We start from the raw sequence: 21,319 nt of genomic DNA, 5'->3' as shown, positions 1-21,319 counted from the left end.
GGCTGTCCTTGGTGAGGAAGGGCTTCAAGATGCCCTGGAAAGATAAAAGAGTGGAACCAGGACCCCCTTATCCTGCTTGGTGCACTGGGAAGAAGGGCCAGGGCTTAAAGATCCAAGGGAAAGCCCCACCCCTCGAGGGCAAGGGCGTTAGTGGGGACAGAGGCCTCCTCTCACTGATGTGGGGAAGCTGACTGGAGGGCGGCTCCTCCTTCCGCTGACCCTGCCTTCTTTCTGCCTGAGACCCAGTAGATAACGGGCAGGCATGCTACCAAAGGCGGGAACATCTAAGAGAGGTGAGAGAAGAATCGGGAGCAGGGTCTTAAATCTTTCTGAGGTGCACATGCGTGCACACACACACACACACACACACACACAAAGGAATATAAGTAAAGAAATATAAAGAATAAAAAAGAAACAGACTCCGGTTGCAGACAGAAACAGCAATAGCTTCTTCCCCTGCCTCCACACACTCTTAGATACAAGAAAGAAGGCAGTTTGCATCAGAGGATGTTCAAGGGAGGGAGTATGCCTTCAGCCTTAGCCTCCCAGCCCTGCCTTTTGAGAACACACACACACACACACACACACACACACACACACACACACAATCTGGCTAGGAACCCTGGGCTGGCCTTAAACTCGCTCTGTCCTCCTGCCTCTGTCTCCTGAGTTCTGATGGTACCGGTGTGTGGTGTGGTGTGTGCTGTGGTGTGTGGTGTGTGGTGTGTGGTGTGTGTGGTGTGTGTGGTGTGGTGTGTGGTGTGGTGTGTGGTGTGGTGTGTGGTGTGTGGTGTGTGGTGTGGTGTGTGCCTCCACACCTGGTGCCTCAGGAGCTTCTTGAAGAGCCTTAGTCGTGCTTTGCCCTTGGCCTGGGTTCCATGGTTTGGGCCGTGTTTGACTGGTTTCTGCTGGATTCCTAGGGAGCTGAGACTTAGGTGAGCAGGTGTCAGGCTCTGCCCTCCCTGGCAGCAGCCAGAACAATACTGATCTAGCATAGTGCCCCGAACTGAGCGACCCAGAATTCCCCGTGGATCATTGAAGGGACCCCTGAGAACAGTTGGGGTACGGGCCTAAATTATTTGCTGGCTTTGGATTTGAGGTTTCTGAGGGTGACACGGATGTTCTGGTTAGGTAGAGAGACTGCCTCAGTCATAGGGGAAAGGAAAGGGAAGTGGAGAGGAGGAGGGGCAGGAGGGGAGAGCAGGAGGAGGGAGGGCAGGAGGGGAGGGAAGGACAGAAGGAGAGGAGGGCAAGAGTAGGGGAGGGCAGGGGAGGACAGAAGGAGGGGGGAGGGGAGGAGGAGGGAGGGCAGGAGGGGGGGAGGACAGAAGGAGAGGAGGGCAGGAGGAAGGGAGGGCAAGAGGAGGGGAGGGCAGGAGGGCAGGGGAGGACAGAAGGAGAGGAGGGTAGGAGGAGGGAGGGTAGGGGAGGACAGAAGGAGAGGAGGGCAGGAGGAAGGGAGGGCAAGAAGAGGGGAGGGGAGGACAGAAGGAAGGGAGGGCAGGAGGGGAGGGCAGGAGGAGGGAGGGGATGAGGGCAAGAGGAAGGAGGGCAGGAGGGAAGGGGAGGGCAGGACAGAAGGAGAGGAGGGGAGGAAGAGAAGGGAGGAGGGAAGGAGGGGAGGGGAGGGCAGGAGGAGGGGAGGGCAAGAGGGGAGGGGAGGGGAGGACAGAAGGAGGGGAGGGCAGGAGGGGAGGGGAGGGCAGGAGAAGGGAGGGCAGAAGGAAGAAGGGCAGGAGGGGTGGGAAGGGCAGCAGGGGAGACAGAACTTTCCTGAGGAATGACTATGAATCTGGGGACAGTCCTAAGACACACACACACACACACACACACATCTTGTACCCACAAGTCCCACAGAACTAGAGTGTTGTGGGTGACAAAGCATAAATTTGCCTCAGGGGAGGCTAATTGTTTCCTTAATTGGCTGAGACTGCCCCTGGAAAGTCCCCAGTTGTGCGTGCAGAAGATGGGTGGGGTTTGCCTGGCGGCCAATGGACAGCTGGGAAGGCGGCTCTAGAAGAGATTAGAAAGTGCTTCCGGCAGAAGCAGCTGTCTGGAAGAAGCGAATTGGCCGCCTGCCCCCAGGAAGAGCTGAAGCGCCTCTGAGAGGCACGCTGGGGCCCTGTTCTGGGTTCTGCAGCAGCCTTCCTGGCACACTGGGTACTGCCTGACCCTGATCCCCATTCTACGACTCCACCCTGCTGCCATTCATGTCTGGGTCTAACTTGGCAAGGGGTTGGCCTCTGGGTGGCCCAGGTTCCTTAGAGAGGCAAGGGACGCGGGAGTCTCCTTGGAGGGCATTCCCATGCCAGCCACCAGGTGCCGCCATCAGCACAGAACAGTCCCGAGGCTGTCCATCATGGCCGGCAGAGAAATCCCAGGGCAGAGGATTCAGTAGGTTGACAGCGGCTCCCTGCGACCTCCAGCAATTAGCTTCCTGGGTGGTGCTTGTTTCTTCCAGTGACAAAGCTGTCCTAAGAGCCCCACGGGGCGCATGCTGTTACATGGAAGAAATGTTGAAAAGGGAGTTACCTTTGTCTTCCATTATTTCTAGACACGTTACCCTCCTTGAAGGTATGTATCTAACAGACAAACCCTAGGTGCTTGTCCTGGACCGCCCATTACCACCCAACAAGTCGTTTGTTCTATTTTTCTTATTATATGAGAGTTAGGACAGCAGTTGATTGGAAAACCAGGGAGACTGCAGCATGCAGGGACACAGGGGCCAGAGAGTCAGGAGCCCACGTTCCCATGTGCCTGCCTGCTTCCTTGCTGTGGGACTTGATTTCAATTTCCTAATCTGTAAATTAGGGGCAATGATAACTCCTCCCACACAATGTTTCTGGGAGAATGAAAGTAGCTCATAGATGAAAAACCTTTAAAACTAGGTCTCAAATGGAAGGAACCGGCAAAGATATAGGGCAGCCTGAACTGAGGTGAGATTTGGAGATGGACCAGCCTGGGCTTCTTGCCGGGACAGAAACCTCCCTTCAGCACGCAGGGTGATGGGCTCCAGATGGGTTTGCCTGCCTCTAGTGGCAGAGTTCATTCTCTCCTAGGAAAGGAGGCGGTCCACTGAGGGTCGGATCACGATTGTATCTGTGTTTATCCTGGAGTCATGGACAGTTCTCTTGCCTTGTTTTGGTGAGGATCCGATCAAATGCATTGGCCCTGGTGTGTAGCTCAGCAGGAGACCTGCACATCAGCTAGGCAGGGCTGGAGAGCATCCTTCCCAAATGTGAGCCATCTTGGGAACCTTCCGTCGCCACCGTTGGACAGGTACCTCTGACACCCTAGACAGAAATGTCCCTAGGAGGAATAGAACGGATCCCTCTTGTTCGAACCACTAGATCAGAGCAGAGGGGACACTCTCAGCCGGGGTCTCTTTGCTGATAGGTCTCTCTGGGAGCTGGAGTCTTGGGAAGGAAGAGGCGGCCTGAAGTTGGGTCAGGGGTCCCAGTACTCTGTGTCTGTGAGAGGAACCTACAAGCCCAGGTGAGGCAGCAGCGCTGGGTCTAAGCTCCGCTTCTGGGACACTCTGAGGGCAAACGTCTGACTTTGGTTTCTTCTCTTCCCTGCCTGGCACACAAGAAACATTCATGGAAGTAAACTTAGCAACTTAGCCTGGAGCCTGGTGACTTGTCTTGGTTGTGAAGTTTTAGTCTAAGTATACAGGACCCCCCCTCCCCGCCCCCAGGGACTGCAGGGGGTCACCTGCCTCCAGGTTCCCACCCTACTTCCTCCTTCCGGGATGTTCACAAAGCTGGCCTCTGAGTCGGCTGAGCTTCATTCCTTCCCTGACATCTCTTTGTTCTGTGTGTTGTCTGTCTGTCCCTAAAGTACCGAGCAGTGGTTCTCAACCTATGAGTCATGACCCAGTTGGCGCTGTTGAATGACCTTTTCACAGGAGTCCCCTAAGACATGCAGAAAACACAGAACGTTACATTGGGAAACAGTAGCAAAGTGGCAGTTACAAAGTAGCCGCGAAAATGACTTCTTGGTTGGGGGCCACATTAGAGAAACTGTAGCCAAGAGTCTGAGCATGAGGCAGGCTGGGAGCCTCTGCTCTAGAGTACTAGTTAGAAATCGTTTGTCTTTCCTGTGCCTCAGTTTCTGCACCTATAAAATGGAAGTAATTTCAGATACCAGCTGCGTAGGATTGCCGTGCACAATTAAATTGGAGATGAAGAGAGTTTGGCCCCAACAGCAAGGCTGGACCACAGGGTCAGACTGAGTCGATCTGGGTTCCCTTTGTTTCCTTTAGACACGGTTCCTCCAGATGGGCCCTTACCCTTCTGTATCTCTTAGGAAGGCTAGTGCTGTGGGCAGAGGATGTGCCCAGCCAGCTGTAAGGGGCAGATGGGGGTAAGCGGGTGCCTAGGGAGACAAGCCATGGCTGAGAAGTGCTGTCCCCAGGAACCTCTTCTACAAACCAGAGGCCCCGCCCAGTGCTGTGAAGTCTCCATTTTTTCCCTCCTTGGTCTCCTACCTTCCAACCTTGCTATTGTTCTTGGCTCCTGCCTGGGGCACAGGAAGTGACAAAACAACAAATGGAATGGAGCCCAGCTGGTCTACAGCTCCAATCACTGGGTGACAGACAGGAGCTGGAAAGTCCTGGTGACCCTTAGGTTTCTGAAGGTGCCTTGGTTTCATTTCTTTTGTGTTGTCACCTGGGTCAGAGCGACTCCTCCTTTTTTTTTTTTTTAATTTATTTATTTTGGTTTTTTCAAGACAGGGTTTCTCTGTATAGCCCTGGCTGTCCTGGAACTCACTCTGTAGACCAGGCTGGCCTCGAACTCAGAAATCGACCTGCCTCTGCCTCCCAGAGTGCTGGGATTACAGGTGTGCGCCACCACTGCCCGGCCAGAGGGGCTCCTCTTCCCAGGCCTGTCCCTGCCTCTTCCCAGTAGCTCAGGAGCCCTACAGTGACCCAGCACCTCAGTCCCCTCCCTGGCTGTGTCCCATAGCTGTGGTGTAGGAGTAGGCCTCATCAGCCCCACCCAGAGTTCAGGCAGTGCTCGCCTCTGAGCAACTTCCTGTACCGGGCATGAAATCTTGAAGACCGGCAGAAGACAGGACAGTGAGTGGCTTGTTAGGTGTTTAGCAAGGCCTCAGGAGGCCCCACTGCCTGCAGCTTAGGTGCAGCTATGCTGTGAGGGGCTGATGTTTATCTGCCTGGGATGCCCAGCAGTACCAAGCAGAGGCGGGCAGGAGCAGTGAACTGGCACGCGGGCAGGCATGGGGAAGCCGGGTGTGTATTTCATATAGCCTGGCACTCAGGCATCTCCTGGTGCCGAGTCATGAGGAGAAGTCGCGGAGGCACAGACCGATGCCTTTAAAATGCTCCCTCTGTGCACCGAGGCATTAGCATGCCGTCTATCACCATGGCACCGAAGTGCTTAGACAATCTGCTCCCCGCAGGAGCTGGGGCGCGGCGTGAAGCAGATTATCCGTGCTTCGCTGTGACACTTGTGACCATGTATCACCTTGATGGATCAACAGCCAATACCGCCTGGGTCCCAGCCCGCCCCTTCGCACTGCATCTTCTCCTGTTCATATGTCTTCCTCAGCGGGTGGGTGGCCTGTGGCTGCTGCCTCTGCGCTCCAGCCTCAAGGCTCTTGCTCCCAAACCTCCTGCAGCTTTCCCTGTTACCGTGCAGAGGGCCAAGGGGAAGGGATTTAGGGAAGGTACTGACAGAAGCCCCACGTGACATGGGCGGGGTGGGGAGGGAACCTCAGCCACTTGACCAGCCTCCACCTTGGTGGCAGAAGTGGCAAAGAAAACTGAGGCAAAAATCTATCTGTCCTTCTAATCTATGCCCCACAGAGCTGACTGTATCGTGGGCAAACCAGGTCACGTTTTCACGCTGAAGTCTCTCAATGGTGTGGTGGGGCTGGCTATTCAGGGCTCTCTTGAGTTGGTGGCTCTAATGAGAAAAGTCGTGACTCAGCAGGTCTGGTCCTCAGCTTCCTTCTGGCCGGTTTCCTCCCCCTGTCCACTCAGCCCCTACCTTTCAGGTCACAAAACAGACACTGGGCTCCAGGACCTTAAGAGGTCTCCGTAGCCGGCCAGTGGTGGCACACTTCTTTATTCCCGCACGTCTTTATTCTCTTGGGAGACAGAGGCAGGCGGATTTCTGAGTTCGAGGCCAGCCTGAGTCCGAGCCAGCTGTACAGAGTGAGTTACAGGACAGCCAGGACTATACAGAGAAACAGTCTTGAAAAAACAAAACAAAACAAAAAAACCAAAAAAGCAACAACAAAAAAAGAGTTCTCCTTAGAGTCTGCGGAGGATTGGCCCCCACAGGAGGCCATCACTGCCCCAGTCCTGAGGCCTCTAGAGACATGGGGGCTTCGAGAGCAAGAGGAAGGAGATAGTGAGGGCCCGTGTCTCCTCCTGGGGGCATGGGGTGAACTCAGGCCCCCAGGAGGAGGAGTGCCAGCTAAGATGGGTCAAGAGGAGTTTTTCCAGAGAACCAGCACTGTCTCTCATTCCCAGGGTGTGTTAAATTCCCTCAGGAGGCAGGGACAAGTGGCTTAGGCCCTTCAGCCTCTCAGTCTGCCACTCCTCTGCCTCATTCTTCCCCTTCCCTTGGCTCTACCCACTTCTCCCTCCCCCACCCTCAGGACACCTTATCAAGGGGCTGCAGGGACCGGGCAGGGGTGTCTGAGCAGGTGCGGCTGGTCACTTTTCGGGTTTCAGACCTAAGGAGCATGGCCACCCCAGCTTCCAGGACAGGGCCGTCTATGGCAAGAGACGGAGGCCGGAAGCCGAGGCCCCTGCCTCTTTTCCTTCTGTGTGGCTTGGACCAGTTGGAGGCCAGCTGCTCATCTGCTGGAGCCCCCCCACCAACGTGGCTCCCACTGTTTCCAAGGGAAGTCAGGGTTTCTGAGAGAACAGCCTTGAGGAAGCAGAAGGGTGTCCAGAAGAGGAACTTAAGGGGACACAAAAGGGAACTGTAGCTGCCCGGGTCTCCAGTGAACTAAAGAGGAAGGAGGGACTTGCTTTGATCAAGTGTTGGGCTCACAGTATCCCATGGAGAGCCGGCTTCCATGGTGTGGGGCCCGGGCGGGATGCCTGCACCCACCCAGCCGGCTGCCAGCCTGGTGCTTCCTCTGTCTGCTGCTGGTACCCTGGACCCCGCAGCTAGCAGGCAAGTCTGTCTCCTTCTCACGTCCTCTTGCTCACATACATCAGAGTGACTTTCATCCAGCGGGAGCAGCTAATTCCCGGGACCTGTCTCTGGGGATTTGCTGGTTGCGTTTGAACATTGTAGATTTCATGTGGGAAGCCTTCGGGGACTGAGAAGATATTTAGCTAATGCCTCGTCAAGGTGGCGTTTGAAGGGGTGGGAGTGGGGGGACGGTGGTGTGTCTTCGCTGCAGTGTTAACAGCTTTCCTGACAGCGTAGCTTAGCCCCCCTGGTCCTTAAATAAAGAGGGTGGATGCTGTGTTTTGAGGTCAGGTGTGGAGGCCCTGGAAGAGACAGCTCTTACTAGGCTGCTGTGGTAGAGGCATCGTGTGAATCTGCCAGGTGGCGGAGCTACCCTGGGTATTATTGGTGGCCGTTTAACATAGAGGGAAAGGCAGCCAGAGCATGGCACCCTGGGTCCACTAGAGTGGGTCACACTTTCTAAAATACAGCTAAAGGCCAAGGGTTTTATGACCAGGAATCTCCCCAGGGCCAACCGTGCTGCCCTCTCTTGGTTCTGGGCTCCTTTGGAAGCTGGGAGGTCTGGATTCAAAGCAGGTTGTGGGGTAGGGGCCAGTGTGCCTCCAAGGGTGTTCCTCTCAGGAAAACTAGCAGCACTCCCTGGTGGTGCTGGGTGATGTCTGTCAGGCACTATGCGTCCTTTCCCTGGCCTGGCCAGATCCATGGCCACTCTACTGTGGAGGCTGAGTACTAAATATTCTATGTTTGACTTTATTTATTTTGTGTGTGTGTGTGTGTGTACCATGATGAGTTTATGGAGGTCAGAGGCCAGCCTCAGGTTACCATCCTTGCCTTCCACCTGTTTGGGATAGAGTCTGTCTGTCTGTCTGTCTGTCTGTCTGTCTGTCACTGCTGCGGGTGCCAGGCTGGCTGACCTGCAAGGATTCTGTCTTGTGGCAGGAACAATAAGATTAGAGACACATGCTACCCTGCCTTATGGGAATTCCAGGGATTCGAACTCTGGTCCTTACACTTGCACTGTGAACACTTTGTCCCCCCCTCCCCCCCCCCCCCCCCCCCCCCGGCTTCTCCTCGGTGCTGCTTTGACTTTGATGAGGCTTTGGCTGGGAGTTCTCTCTTCCCGGATTGTATCACATCCCTCTTTTCATTTATATCTGATGATCAGGAATTAGCGAGTAGTGAACCTTTAATGTCCTCAGCGTCATTTCACTGACAGGGAGACAAACCCAGGGAGGTCTGTCAACATGTCTGAAGTCAGACAACCGAAAGGTCATAGGTCAGGCTGCAGGCCAGGGCCAGCTCCAGCCTCAGCCTCCCCTGCCCAGTGGGCTCTGCTGGGTCTATTTCTTTTCTTTGCCAAGAACATTCTTCCCAAGAAACTTTACTCTGAGGAGGCAGGAGCCAGCACGCAGCCTCTAGAGCCGTTTGGGGTACCAACCCTGCGGGCTGTCTCCTTTCATGTTGTCCCCCCCACATGGCCCACCCACCCCAGACCTGTGAAAAGACAGCCAAAAGGTAGATTGTACCCGTTGCTGACAGGTGTTTGAACTTCCGCTTATGTGAGATGTTGTGGCTGGTGCCTGTAATCCCAGGACTTGGAAGACTGAGGCAGGAGGATTGCTATTAGTTCCAGATTAGTGAGGGCCACAGAGTGAGATTGTGCCTCAACAACCATCATCCCTTGGTAAACCGAAAGAATTCCCACGTAGTCATTTGAACTTAATGTCCTTGATCTTCCCTCTAAATGCCAAGGCACTGGATTAGAGGGGCTTTTTGGGCCAAGCTACTGCAACTTTGGAACTTTGGGGAAGCTGTTTTGAAAGAGGATGAAACAGAAACAGATCTTTTTTTTTTTTTTTTTTTTTTGCCTTGTATTGCAACAAACCCTCCACCACAGAGACGTTCTTCCTGCTCTTATGTGAGAGGGCAGAGCCTGCTCCCTGCCTTCTGAAGCCCGGTACAGGAACGCGCAGCCCCCTCCCCTGTTCCCGCCCCTCACCTATCACAGCTTCTGCTCCTCCCCCCACACCCCTGTCTCAGGCTTTAAGAGTCCTCCCTTATGTGTGATCTCTTGGTCTCTCTGCCTCTGCCTCTGTCTCCCTCTCTGCCTCTGTCTCCCTCTCATCTCCCTCTCCCTCCCCCCTCCCTCTCTCTCTTGCTTGCTTTCTTTAAGACAAGAATTCAGTGTATAGCTTGGGCATGGTTGTATAGCCGAGGCTGGCCAGAAGTCACTGTATAGCCCTGGCTGGCCTCAAACTCTCCACCCATCCTCCTGCCTGAGTGTTTCGGACGCTGGCACTGTCACGTCTCTTGACTGGGGTAACCCGCTTACCCTCCCCGGGCCTCAGCGTCTTTGACTAATGTCAGTCTATTTTCTCTTTCGACTGTTTTCAGGCTCTGAGCTTTACTGATTTCTCTCTTAAATAGCCATGGAGGAGAAAGTGGCAGGCAGAGTCCCCGAGGCCACAGAGCTCTGGACCCTTCGGGAGAACAGACCTGTACGAGCCCCAGGCCCGCTGTCTCAGCTGGGTAGAAATCATGAGACTTGTCCCAGGGAACAGGACCCAGATGGAGCTCCTGTGAGCATCTGCCTGTGCTCTCTGGCCTCAGATGTCACCACTCTCTTTGTTCCCAAACATGAATAGTTGCTCTCTGCCTTCTGCAAGCCAAGGCTTCCTGCCTCCCTTCCTGCCCCTCCAGCCTCTGTCGCCACTGGACTCTGCCTTTCATCTTCGTTTAATCCCAATAAAGAGCTTGGGAGGCAGAGGCCTGCAGAGAGGCAGAGAGGCAGTGCAGTGCTGAGGTGGGCTCAGGGAGTGTGTGTGTGTGTGTGTGTGTGTTGGGGGGGAGGCAGCCTGCTGGAGAGGCTGGCGGCTGGACCCAGCGGAGGCCAGAGCAGGTGAGGCAGCACACAGGCACAGCATGGATAAAGGCTGGGAGACCAGAAGACAAGCTGGGGGAAGAAACAGCGAGCTGTTCTGTTTGACTGGAGAGGAGAGTCTCCCCGAGCAGTGGGATGTGAGACTTCCAGCAGATTAAAATGCCTGTCAAGTGGAGGTTCAGACATTGTCCCCATAGATCCCCTCCCCGCTGCCTTCTTCATTCTAATTGTAAGTACAGTGATGAATGATAAATACTTCCAAAAGCCCATGCTGCCTGACTATGTCAAGAGAGAGAGAGAATACTCTGGAACATTCCAGAACATTCTTCCAGAGACACCGGTTTCCGCCCTAGAGGTATTGCTCTCTTCTGAGTGTGGGTGTGGGAGTGCTGGGAAAACCTCCCAGTCCGAGTCACTGTGGAAGTTTTCCTGTTTTGTTTCAGCACTGGGGACGAGGACCAGGGCCTCATACACGCTAAGCAAGTATGGGAGCACTGAGCCTAGACTGTCTGCTTTAGAACTTGGTGTCAATGTTCCTGTGTATTCTTCTGTGATGTGTCTCTTTGATTCAACACCAGTGGTCGAGAGATGGGTGATATTTGTTTCTATTGCTACCTAGCAAGGGTGGCAGGTTATGGCCGCACCCCCAGGCTAAGCCTAGCCCTCTACCTGCTTGATACAGTCAGAGTTATGAGTGGTTTTTCTTATCTTTTAAGTGGTTGGAGTGAGACTCAAAAATATTTTGTGACATGAAGATTGCCAAGTTCAAATCCCCATGCCCATGACTGAGTTCCCCTGGGACACAGCAGTGCTTCTTCATAACTATCTGTGGTGACAGAGTGTAACTGGGACAGAACCGCTATGCCCCACAAGCCTGCAATGTTGTGTGCACACTGCCGTATAGTATCCTGCTAAGTGAACACGCTGCTGTTTCTACAGTCAGTCTGGGCACTTCAGGGGCATCCTATTTGGAGCTGTGAGTAGGCACATGGTCCTCGGGTGTGTGTGTGTGTGCCCCTGTGTGTGTCTGTGCCCCTGTGTGTGTCTGTGCCCCTGTGTGTGTCTGTGCCCCTGTGTGTGTCTGTGCCCCTGTGTGTGTCTGTGCCTCTGTGTGTGTCTGTGCCTCTCTCTGTGTGTGTCTGTGCCTCTCTCTGTGTGTGTCTGTGCCTCTGTGTGTGTCTGTGCCTCTCTGTGTGTGTCTGTGCCTCTGTGTATGTCTGTGCCTCTGTATGTGTCTGTGCCCCTGTGTGTGTCTGTGCCCCTGTGTGTGTCTGTGCCTCTGTGTGTGTCTGTGCCTCTGTGTGTGTCTGTGCCTCTGTGTGTCTGTGCCTCTTTCTGTCTATGTCTGTGTGTGCCTTTCTCTCTGTGTGTCTTTGCCTCTGTGTGTGTCTGTGCCTTTCTCTGTGTGTGTCTTTGCCCCTGTGTGTGTCTGTGCCTCTGTGTGTGTCTGTGCCTCTGTGTGTGTCTGTGCCCCTGTGTATTGGACTCCAGGGCACCTGTCCCTGTTGAAACTATGTCAACACCTGTCATTCCGTGTGGCTGAATGTTGAGTGTCCACAGAAGAGCAACCACATGCACTCCTCTGGTTTTACCTCTGTGGCCCCCAGCACTCAGGGGACCCTAAGAAAAGGGTAACAACGGCAGCTAAATTAAGCTCATCAGCCTCAGAGAGCTCCAGATAGCCCCGGAAGACTGGAGGTCTAACTGTCCATCCTGGTGAGACATCGGGCTGAATGAGCCCCTAATCCCTCTGCACTGAGGCTCCGCTCTGGCATAAAGTCTCTTGTGAGTGGGAGTTAACAGGGGGTTGGAGAAACACAGAAGATGAACATGAGATCTGTCCTTCCCCACTCCTGGTGGCCCTAAGCCGGGCTTATTGTGATAGGATTATGGCCATCAGGCACTGGAGTGGCGGCTAAAGCCAGAGGACGGGGGCGGAGGGGGGAAGGGGGGGCAGTCCAGATGATCTTGAGGAGGTCAGGAAAGACTTGAGGTTGGCAGGTGGCCTGGTCAGCCTGGATTTGAGTTCTCAGAGACCTTAGCCACGTTGCCCGACCACTCTCCACCCCCCCTTCTCATCCTGAGGAATTCAGCAGCTTCCCATAGTTAGCTTCTTGCTACCTCTGACAGGAGGTCCTATCTGGTGCCACTGACCAGATATCAGTGTCAGTGTGAGACCTCAGACATGCGCAGTGAATGCTATAGCTTGGTGCTTCGTCCCCAGGGTGGGATCCCTGTCTACCCTGCCCAGTGGGGTTCTATGGGCCCAGCATTTCTCCCTTGACACCCTCTCCTCTGTGCCTGCAGTTTGGAATCCTCATGGTCTGAGGTTTCACTAGGGTCTTCCCAGACCTCCTGCAGGTGACAGAGTCAGTCTGTACACACCCACCTCAAAGCCGAGGCCGGGGCAGGCCTTGTCCTCTTTCTCTCCGAGACTGTGTATCAGCATAGGGCCTGTCCCGATGAGGGCTGCAGGTCCAAGGTAGAATGGCATTGACCTAGCATCCCATGGGGACTCCTGGCTGGGCCTTGGGGGATCCTGGTTCACTGGGTCTATTTGATGGGTGGTCATACTTGGTGACTTGTTCTAGGTGCTGTGGTCTTGCGGGGTGCTTGGAAGTGTAGAGAAAGAAGGACAAATCATAGCCTGTCTGCAGTTGCTGAATCAGCAGACGCAGGCCGCGGAACCCAGGCAGGAGTGGCCTCCATTTTGTAGGGTGAGTCTCACCAAGTCAGGGTGGGCAAAGGCCTACATTCAAAGTGCATATGGCCTTTAACTAACCAAGTGCCCCCTTCTTAGGCCTTCTCATGCCAAGGAGCCTGGGGACCACAGGACAGTCACTCTCTCTTCTCACAGCCTCAATTCCTGCAGTTGGTCCGTAGGGGGATGAACTCAGAAAGAATCATCCCTCGACTTTCAGGACCCAGCCGAGCCCATCTAGGGCAGGTTAGGCTGTGCCAAGCAAGGATCTTAAGAGAATCCCAGGAGGAGGCCAAGGGAAGGAAAGCCAGGGATATCAAAGACAGCAGAGCAGGTGTGGGGGGAGGGGAGAAGAAGGGAAGCCACAGAGAGAAGGTCTGCAGGCCAGGAGTCAAGACCAGGAGTCACAGAACAGCCGTCATTGTCTTTGAGGTTCTCCTGACACTAACAGGGGAGGCCTGCAGAGCTGTGTGGAGGGATGGAAAAGAGGAGGCCGCAGGCTGGATGCCCAGGGAGTGGTAGACAGGAACTGAGAGAGCAGGATATGTGGTGACTGGAAACTGAGGAGTCCGGATGAGAGCTTGTGCCATTACTCAGGTCTCCTGGAGGCCAGGCTGCCCTTAAACTTGTTCTGAGGTCAAGGATGACTTTGAACTCCTGACCCTCCTGCCTTTATTGCCAAAGTTCTGCGATTATAGCTACGTCCCACCACACCGGGCTCATGCCATGCCAGGAATTGAACCTGGGACTCCATGCATGCAAGGCAAATGTTCTGCCCACTGAGATTTATCTCCAACCCCGAGCTTGTATTTTAAAAGGAGACTGAAGAGAAGCAGTCAGGTGACTTGCTTGTGCTGGGGAAGTTTTAGGTGGCCCAAGTCTACCGGTTGGAACTCTGCGGTATTCTCCTGTCTTCTTTCTAAAATGCAATGACATTTTCCTTCTAATTTAAAAGCTCCCCAGAGGCTATGCCTGTTTTATAGCCACCCCACCCCCGCCCACCCCCTGCCTCTGCCAACCTCCCCCAACCTCTTGCAGACCCCGATGCCCTGCTCATCCTAGCCGAAAACCTTTTCCCTCACCACCTTCTCTTCAGTGCCCCGGCACAGTGCCCTGTGGGGAAACTTCTAGAAGCTTTACCCAAGAGCTTTCTTGTGCTTGAAACCCTCCTACCTGCCCCTCCCCCACCTGGCTGCCTCCCACGCTTTCTCTTCCTTCAAAGTTCAGCCTGGTAAAGAGATGGGAAAGAAAGACATCAGAGCGTTCACAGCTGCTCTGTCAGGGTGGCGAACTGCAGACAAGTCCGCCTTTCTTCTTGATCCTTCCCTGTGGTTTCCAGGATTTCTGTGGTGAGCCAGTGAGCTGCTTCCACTTTTATGAAGGGAGGAGGTGGGGAAGGACCTGAAGAATTCTAATTCAGAAAACAATGACCCAGTCCAAGGATCTCTTCCCAGAAAGCTCCTGTCCCTGTTCAGGGTAGGTGTTGGCCTGTCCTCTGGGTTTCTACTCCCCAGAGACTTCCCTTCTATTGTTTCGTTTTCCAGCCGGGTCCCCCCTTCCTAGGGCCCTTGGGGGTCCTCACACCATTACACCCATCCCCGTTCAAAGACGAGCATCCTCTGTCGCCACCATCTCTACCCAACCTAATACCCTTTGAGGGTATGAACGTGTGGAAAGGGAGACCCTGAATCCCCAGCCAACCCAGGTCTCTCTCACCAGCTTGCCAGTAAAGGGGCTCAAAGGGAACACTGCAGCGGACACTTGTGAACCTTCGACAAAGCGCTGATTTGGTGTGTGTCTCCACGTGGTTCTCCTGCGCTCTGGGGTCCGGGGTCTGGGGTCTAGAACGGTGAGAATGGGCTGAAGCCAAGCTGTGGGAAGGGCCTGAAGCCAAGCCGCAGCTGCGCGCAGCTGTGATTCAGAGGTGTTGAACGACATGACAGCCCATCCTGAGCGCGCCATGTGGAGAACATTAGCACTAAAAACTCCATAAGACACTCACCGTTCAAAGGTCGCCTTCCAACGCCTGCGCCAGCCACTTGGCGACTGCTTGCCTGTCATGAATGGCTTGCCGGCTGCCCTGAGGTGCCCCGAGATTCACACTCTGGCACGCGGCTGGGACCCAGGGACAAACCAGCAGCTCGCAGTCTGCGTCTTCCTGAGGACCCTTTAAAGAGTCGTAGCCCTCAGAGCTGCCGGAACGGAACGGAGGGCATCCCCCCAGGCCTCATATAAAGACCGTGGGAACGGCTTTCTTTTGGAGCCTGAAATCAAAGTGTTTTCCTTTAAAATCGACCTGAGTTAGGGCAGATCGCTTTGATCAGCACGCCTGGGCCCTTACTACTCGCTCTCAGTGCTCTGGGAGGGATTGAGTTGCGAGCAGAGCTGGGACCGGGGCCAAGGCGCAGAAGGGGCTGGCGGATTCTGGAGAGCTCACCACGGAGGTCAGGCGTCTGGAGCAGAGTTGGGGTGAGATCGGCGAGGTGAAACTCTATGCTCTTACCCTCTGCACCTCCAGTAGGCATTTTTGCACAGTTATTCCTCTCATCCACCTCCTCCTTAAAGGGCCACTGACCATCCTCCGAGGACTAGGTTAGCCCTGTTAGAAGACTATAGAGGGCTCATGGGTTCACTTCCTGCAGAGCTGCAGGGTCTCCATGAACTGCCGACAGTAGCAGTACCCCTCAACGCTTGTAGGATTCCGCTCAGTTATGATCAGATCAGGACTTTCCCTTCAGCTCCTCCATGTTGTCAGCCCGTCTATTTGATAACCCACGTTTAGGGAAGTGACCTCCAATCTTTCAGCTCCCTTTGAAACACAGTCTCTGTCTTTCTTGTTTTTCTTCAAGACAGGGTTTCTCTGTGTGATAAAGTCCTGGCTGTTCTTGAACTGGCTTTGTAGACCAGGTAGGCCTCGAACTCACAAAGATCTACCTGCCCCTGCCTCCCAAGTGCTGGGATTAAAGGTGTGCACCACCACCTGATAATGTTTCTTTCATTTGGGTGTTGCTTGCTCAGATATTTTAGAAACTAGCAGAATAGTGATTAGAGTTGGGAGCCTGGGGGGAGGGGCAGGACCCAGAGGTAGCCAGGGTGGGGAGTGGGGGTGGGGCGGGACCCAGAGGTAGTCAGGGTGGGGAGTGGGGGTGGGGTGGGACCCAGAGGTAGCCAGGGTACAGTATCATCTTTACTTCACAGCCCTGCTTCTGGGGCAAACCCCATCTTGTCTCTTGAGCCTTTGTTACTTGAGGGGACTGTGCCCGAGGGCGACAGCAGCTCCTCTTATCATCCTGTCTTGGGAAGCCAGTATTTGGGAGCACAGCTCAGGGACTGGCACATAGCCTGGGTGTGAAGAGGGGACTGTAGGCCACAGTAACCCCGAATCAGAAGCTGCATGTTTTAGGGTGACCCTGTCTGAACCCAGTTGAGAATAACTGAAACCAGGTCACACGCAACGGCCCAGCACCGTGTGAAATGTGCCCTCCATTTTCTGTCCTTTATAAATTGTTTGCCTTGACCCTGTGAATTGATTTCAGATGCCTTCCTGGGCCTCCTCCAGAGGGGAGACCCTTCTCGGTGAGAAAGGATCAAAGATCGGGGCTAGAATGAGTTTGTGAGTCTCTGAGAAAGCCAGAAAGGAGGGTACCCCGGTCCTACAGGGAAACGGTCAGATCTCAGAGCGGGGTTTAACCGGCCACCCCAAGGAAGACTGTCAGAATGGGCACCTATGCTCTCGGATCAGGTTCTCTGATTACAATTTGTTCCCCATCGAGGACTTAGCACAGAGGTCCCTGGTGTCTCCACCCAGCCCTGACATCAGATAAAGTGGCCACAGAGTCAGAAGAACCTAAAAGGGAAGGAATCAGTTACGGGGGTGATAGACTAAGTCCTTCCCAACCAGGAGACTGAACACAGGCAGGGATGAGGAGGCTCATGGGACAGCTGCCGGGGGACTATCCTTCCAGTGTGCGCCTCACACAAGCCAGACACCCAGTAGATGCCTCTAGGCCCGGCCACCAGTTGACACTCCAAGGTGACACCTACCCCAGTGTTCAGTCAAAGAAGGACCCGAGGGAGGTAATAGAGAAAACTGGGTCAGGTCAGGGCTCCCCTGCTCTGATGTGGTTGTGTCTGCAGGGAGTATTTGGTCCCACCATAGCCCTGTGAGGTTAGCGTTGCCCTTTTCCCCTGCTGGAGGAAAGCTACCTGGTCAAGGCTGCATAGCTTTTAAGCTTTTAAGCCTGGGCCTGTGGGCTCTAGTCCTGGGCATCCCCACCCCCATCCACGGCTCCTCACTTCTTTGTAGTGTTTGCAGCTGCAGAGAGCCCAGTCTTCTTTGAATTGTTCTGGGAAGTGGGGTGTGGGTGGCCTTAGCAGTAGCCCGTGCTTCCTGCTTGGAAGTGTAGGTGAGGACAGGGAGGGACACGGAGGACACGGAGATCAAATGAGACACAGCCAAGCTGTGTTGGGCGTTGGCCTGTGGCTCTCAACCCTTCCCAAGGCTGCAACCCTGGAATACACTTCCTCCTGTTGTGGTGACCCCCCCAAACAGAACTTGGATTTAATTGCTACTTTATAACTGTAATTTTGCTACTGTGGTGGACTTTAGTGTAAATATCTGTGTTTTCCAATGGTCCCAGGTGACCCTACAGGTTGAGAACCACTGGTCTATGCTCTTCCTGTCTCTGAACCTGCTTGGCTATCTCCCCCTGTCTGTACCCCTGAGACCACACTCTCTGGGGTGCCCCTTTCAGTGCCCTGTATCTTCCCATCAAGTCTGACACAGGCTCACAGGCTTCTTTCTATTCAGAGTTGTCCCTCTACTAGAGTAGAGGGATGTCCTACCACACACAACTTGATTTGCAGTTTCCCCTGCCTCTACCTTCCCACAGGCTCGGGGACCATATCATATACACTCCCCATATATCCATATACCTGACCTCCAGTTCTTTCTGCTTTCCTCTTCCTGTCTAGATTGCCACCTTGATTTGTAGTTTCCCTGCCTCTGCCATCTCCCATGCTCCCATCAGAGACACGCACGCCTACCTGGCCTTTGGCTCTTCCTGTTTCTCCTTTCCCACCTGGGTCAGAAGGAGGTGCCCCTAGCAGCTGCAAGGGAGAAAGCTCATTATCCTCCCCTACCTCTCTCCCACTGCCCCACCCTGCCCTCATGGAACCCCGCCCGGCCCTGTGCCCACAGCCTTCCTGAGCTCGCTGAATGGAGGCCTTCCCTTACACAGGCTTCCTGCGACTGTTTCCCCGTGCCTAGGTTGTCTCAACTCAGTCTGCCTAGAAGACCCGTGAAGCTTTGAACATGACCAGAAAAGCCACCGTGACTTATGTCAGGGCCCTTTGGACCCTCAGTGGCTCTGGTTACGCTGAGGGAGTCTGTCTTTGGTGACTTGAAATCACCAGTGATTCCTGTTTCCTCAAATGTCCAACCCTCTAACTGCCATGCTGACCTTGACGACTGCCAAGGTCGCTCCCACCAAGGAAGCTCGGAGTCTGTAGACGGTGGGGCTGGATCTCCTCATCTCTCTCCCACTCAGACACCCCCTCCTGTCCTTCCACAGGGTCACCCTGAGTGGAAGTAGAGAGAGGAATGTCATGTCAGGTCAGGGTCACTGTGTTCTGGGGATTGTATGGCAACAGCTTCCACTCAAGTCAGGCGGTGATGCACACTTTTAATCCCTTGGAACTTCCTAAATTCAAGACCAGCCTGGTCTACAAGAGTGAGTTCCAGGACAGCCAGGGCTACACAGAGAAATCCTGTCTTGAAAAATCAAAACCAAACCAACCAACCAACCAACCAACCAAACAACCAACCAACCAAACAACAAACAAAGAAAGAAAGTAAAAAAACCTCAAACTCAAACAAACAAAGAAACCAACCCAGACATACTTCAGGGCCCTCTCCCTTCTCAGCTTCTTGGAATCCAAGGTCCCCACAGTCCTGCTCCTGGGGTACTTATCCCCAGTGACAGCCTCATGAAGAGAACTGCAGAGAATGCCCAGCCAGCCAGCCCCCTGTCCTGGCCACCTTGTCCCATGATCGACACGCTGTCAAAGTTCAAAGATCCATGAGACCCGAGCCAAAGGGCATGTAACCACTTGTCTGTGACGGGACCGTGCAAGTGTGATCACTGCAGGGACCTGACAGACTGCCTTCATAGGCTGAGGGCTGTCATGCCTGCCCCTCCATGAGCACCGCCCACCCCCCTCCTGTGCCCAGGGCACCTGCCCTGCCCCCTCAGCAGAGCTCGACTCCACTGTTCACATGACTCCTGTAGCTTTGAGCTCATATGGCCCCTTTTTTTCTTTAACGTGTGTGTGTGTGTGTGTGTGTGTGTGTGTGTGTGGTGTGTGTGTGTGTGTGTGTTTTCTGGTATGAGTTTGGCTGTCAGAGGATAACTTGAGGAAGTCTGTTCTCTTTTTCTACCACGTGGAGCCCAACAATCAAACTCAGGTCTGCAGGCTTGCTGGCAACCTTCTTTCCTACTGAACCAACCTTCCTTGCTTCCTTCCTTCCTTTCTTCCTTTTTTTTTTTTTTTTTTTTTTTTTTTTAATTTTTGAGACAAGGTTTCTCTGTATAGCCCTGGCTGTCCTGGAACTCACTCTGTAGACCAGGTTAGCCTTAAACTCCCAGAGACCTGCCTGACTCTGCCTCCCATGTGCTGGGATTAAAGGCGTGTACTACCACTTTCTTCTTTTTGAGATTTTATTTATTTTTTTAAAATTTACGTTTGCAAGTGTCTGCCTGAATGTGTCTGTGTACTGCTTGCATGCAATGCCTGTAGAGACTAGAAGGGGGCGCTGAATCCCCTGGAACTGGAGTTACAGAAGGATGTAAACTCCCCTGTGGTTCCTGGGACTTGAACCTGGGTCCTCTGGAAGAGCAGCCAGTGCTCTTAACTGCTGAGCCATCTCTCCAGCTGCACACTGAGCTATCGTGCCAGCTTGGCTCTCTGTCTTTTTGTCTGTGGCGTGGGCTTGCTGTAATTGCCTCGTGTTAGTATGCCTGCCTCATACCTGGTTAGACTTTCTATCCATGTGCTTTTCTTTCTGTTTCCGGACATTCCCTTCCAAGTCCCAAAAGTCTTCAACTCCCAGGTACCTCCCAACCTACTCGGAGAAGGGAGTACCCCTTCCCTCCCACTCCAGGCTTCCTGGTTCCCATCGATGCCTTTCTCACCACACAGGATGCTAACAGCTACCTAGTACCTCTTCTGAGTTTGTGTGTTTGGAGCACCGCGAGTGCTAGGAAGAAAGTTTCATGGACTTAGACTTTCTCTAGGCTCATCCCCAGCTCTGGACCTTAAATGGGGGGCCACTTCTCACCGGCAGACAAACAGAATAAAGCAAGGAGCTGGGAACCCACAGGAAGCTAGGTGGTGCAGGCTGTGGGGTGCTGACACCCCAGCAAAGGAGAAACAGTGAGAGACTCCATCCTCAGGCCAGACACCCCAACTACAGTGCACTGAGATTCCCCCTGGCTCTTGGCTGTCTCCAGACAGTTGTCATTGCTTGTATGACATGAAAGGAGCTGTGTCCCCTCTACCCCTTTAGACACAGCACTTTCATCAGGGCCCGAGGTTCTCATTCCAAAGTCTCTATGTAGTATGGTTGGCCAGAGCCAGGCCCTGAATTTTCATGATCCTAACCCTTTACCCTTAAAATAGTAAATTCTACAAGGCTGTAGAACAATAGACATCTATTTTTGTAGATGTTTCCAGAATTGTGAAGATCAGATCGAGTTAATTACACTAGCAGATTCCATCACTTTCTAGAAGGGTGCCTTGAGTGGGGGTGGGGGGATTTTTAAAGACAATTGGATGGCTATCTTCCAGAAGGGGAAAAATGGGAAGGTGTCTTTGTCACATTGCCAGCGTGTCTACCTCCCCTAGTCTGAGAGAGGCCTCAACCCTGGAGAACCAAAAGGTCCCAGGGGAGGAGGCTTGGCCACTTTCCAGGTCTCTCGGTTGGATTACAACTTCCATTCTTCACTTTGGAAACCCTGGGGAAACCAGCCAGGCTCCGTTCACTCTGGCAGCCTGACAGGGGCGTGTAGAAAGCCCATAGGGGGGGATCAGGTGCTGGGAGCTCCAGGGGACCCAAGTCTGGGATCTTAGGAATTGGCGATAGGAAGGAGGCACAGGTTAAGGAGCCCCGGATAGAGAACCCTCCAGGTAAGGGGCACCATGGGGGGGTGGTTCACAGACAGGTCTCAGAGAGGGTATCTGTAGGGAGAGCGGCTAGAGAAGGGCGGAAGGGGCTGTGTGGCAAACAAGCCACTGGCAGGGTGGGCATAGCTCTCAATCATTTGGAGTTCGTGCCATCTACCTCCCAGTCCATCCGGCAGCCTGGGAGACCACACCACAGCACCTGCCCCACCTTCTCTACCCAGCTGTCCGAGTTAGGCTTTTCCTGCTATGAACAGACATCATGACGAAGGCATCTCTTTCAAGGGATAACATTTAACTGGGGCTGGCTTATAGGTTCAGAGGCTCAGTCCATTATCATCAAGGCAGGAGTGTGTCAGCATCCAGGCAGGCATGGTACAG

At 53.8% G+C, this 21,319-nt stretch overlaps 1 protein-coding gene and 1 long non-coding RNA gene across 2 annotated transcripts in view; both read left to right on the top strand.

Moving 5' to 3' along the window:
• Positions 1-6,969: 6,969 nt before the first annotated feature.
• The window catches only part of Nfam1 (NFAT activating protein with ITAM motif 1), a 37,085-nt gene continuing 22,735 nt past the window's right edge, over positions 6,970-21,319 (top strand). Inside the window, exon 1 of the mRNA XM_052160792.1 lies at positions 6,970-7,154. Coding sequence (XP_052016752.1) covers positions 7,037-7,154 — 118 coding nt within the window. The 5' untranslated portion in view covers positions 6,970-7,036. The remainder of the gene's footprint in view (positions 7,155-21,319) is intronic.
• Positions 12,648-15,761, top strand: LOC127667636 (uncharacterized). The gene is made up of 3 exons (XR_007973906.1): positions 12,648-12,773; positions 14,097-14,233; positions 14,477-15,761. It is a non-coding gene; the product is annotated as an uncharacterized LOC127667636 (long non-coding RNA).

The sequence above is a fragment of the Apodemus sylvaticus genome, chromosome 17, assembly GCF_947179515.1.
Source record: "Apodemus sylvaticus chromosome 17, mApoSyl1.1, whole genome shotgun sequence".
Classification (NCBI taxonomy): Eukaryota; Metazoa; Chordata; class Mammalia; order Rodentia; family Muridae; genus Apodemus; species Apodemus sylvaticus.
The sequence above is the reverse complement of the archived record's forward strand: the minus strand, read 5'-3'. Positions and strand labels throughout refer to the sequence as shown.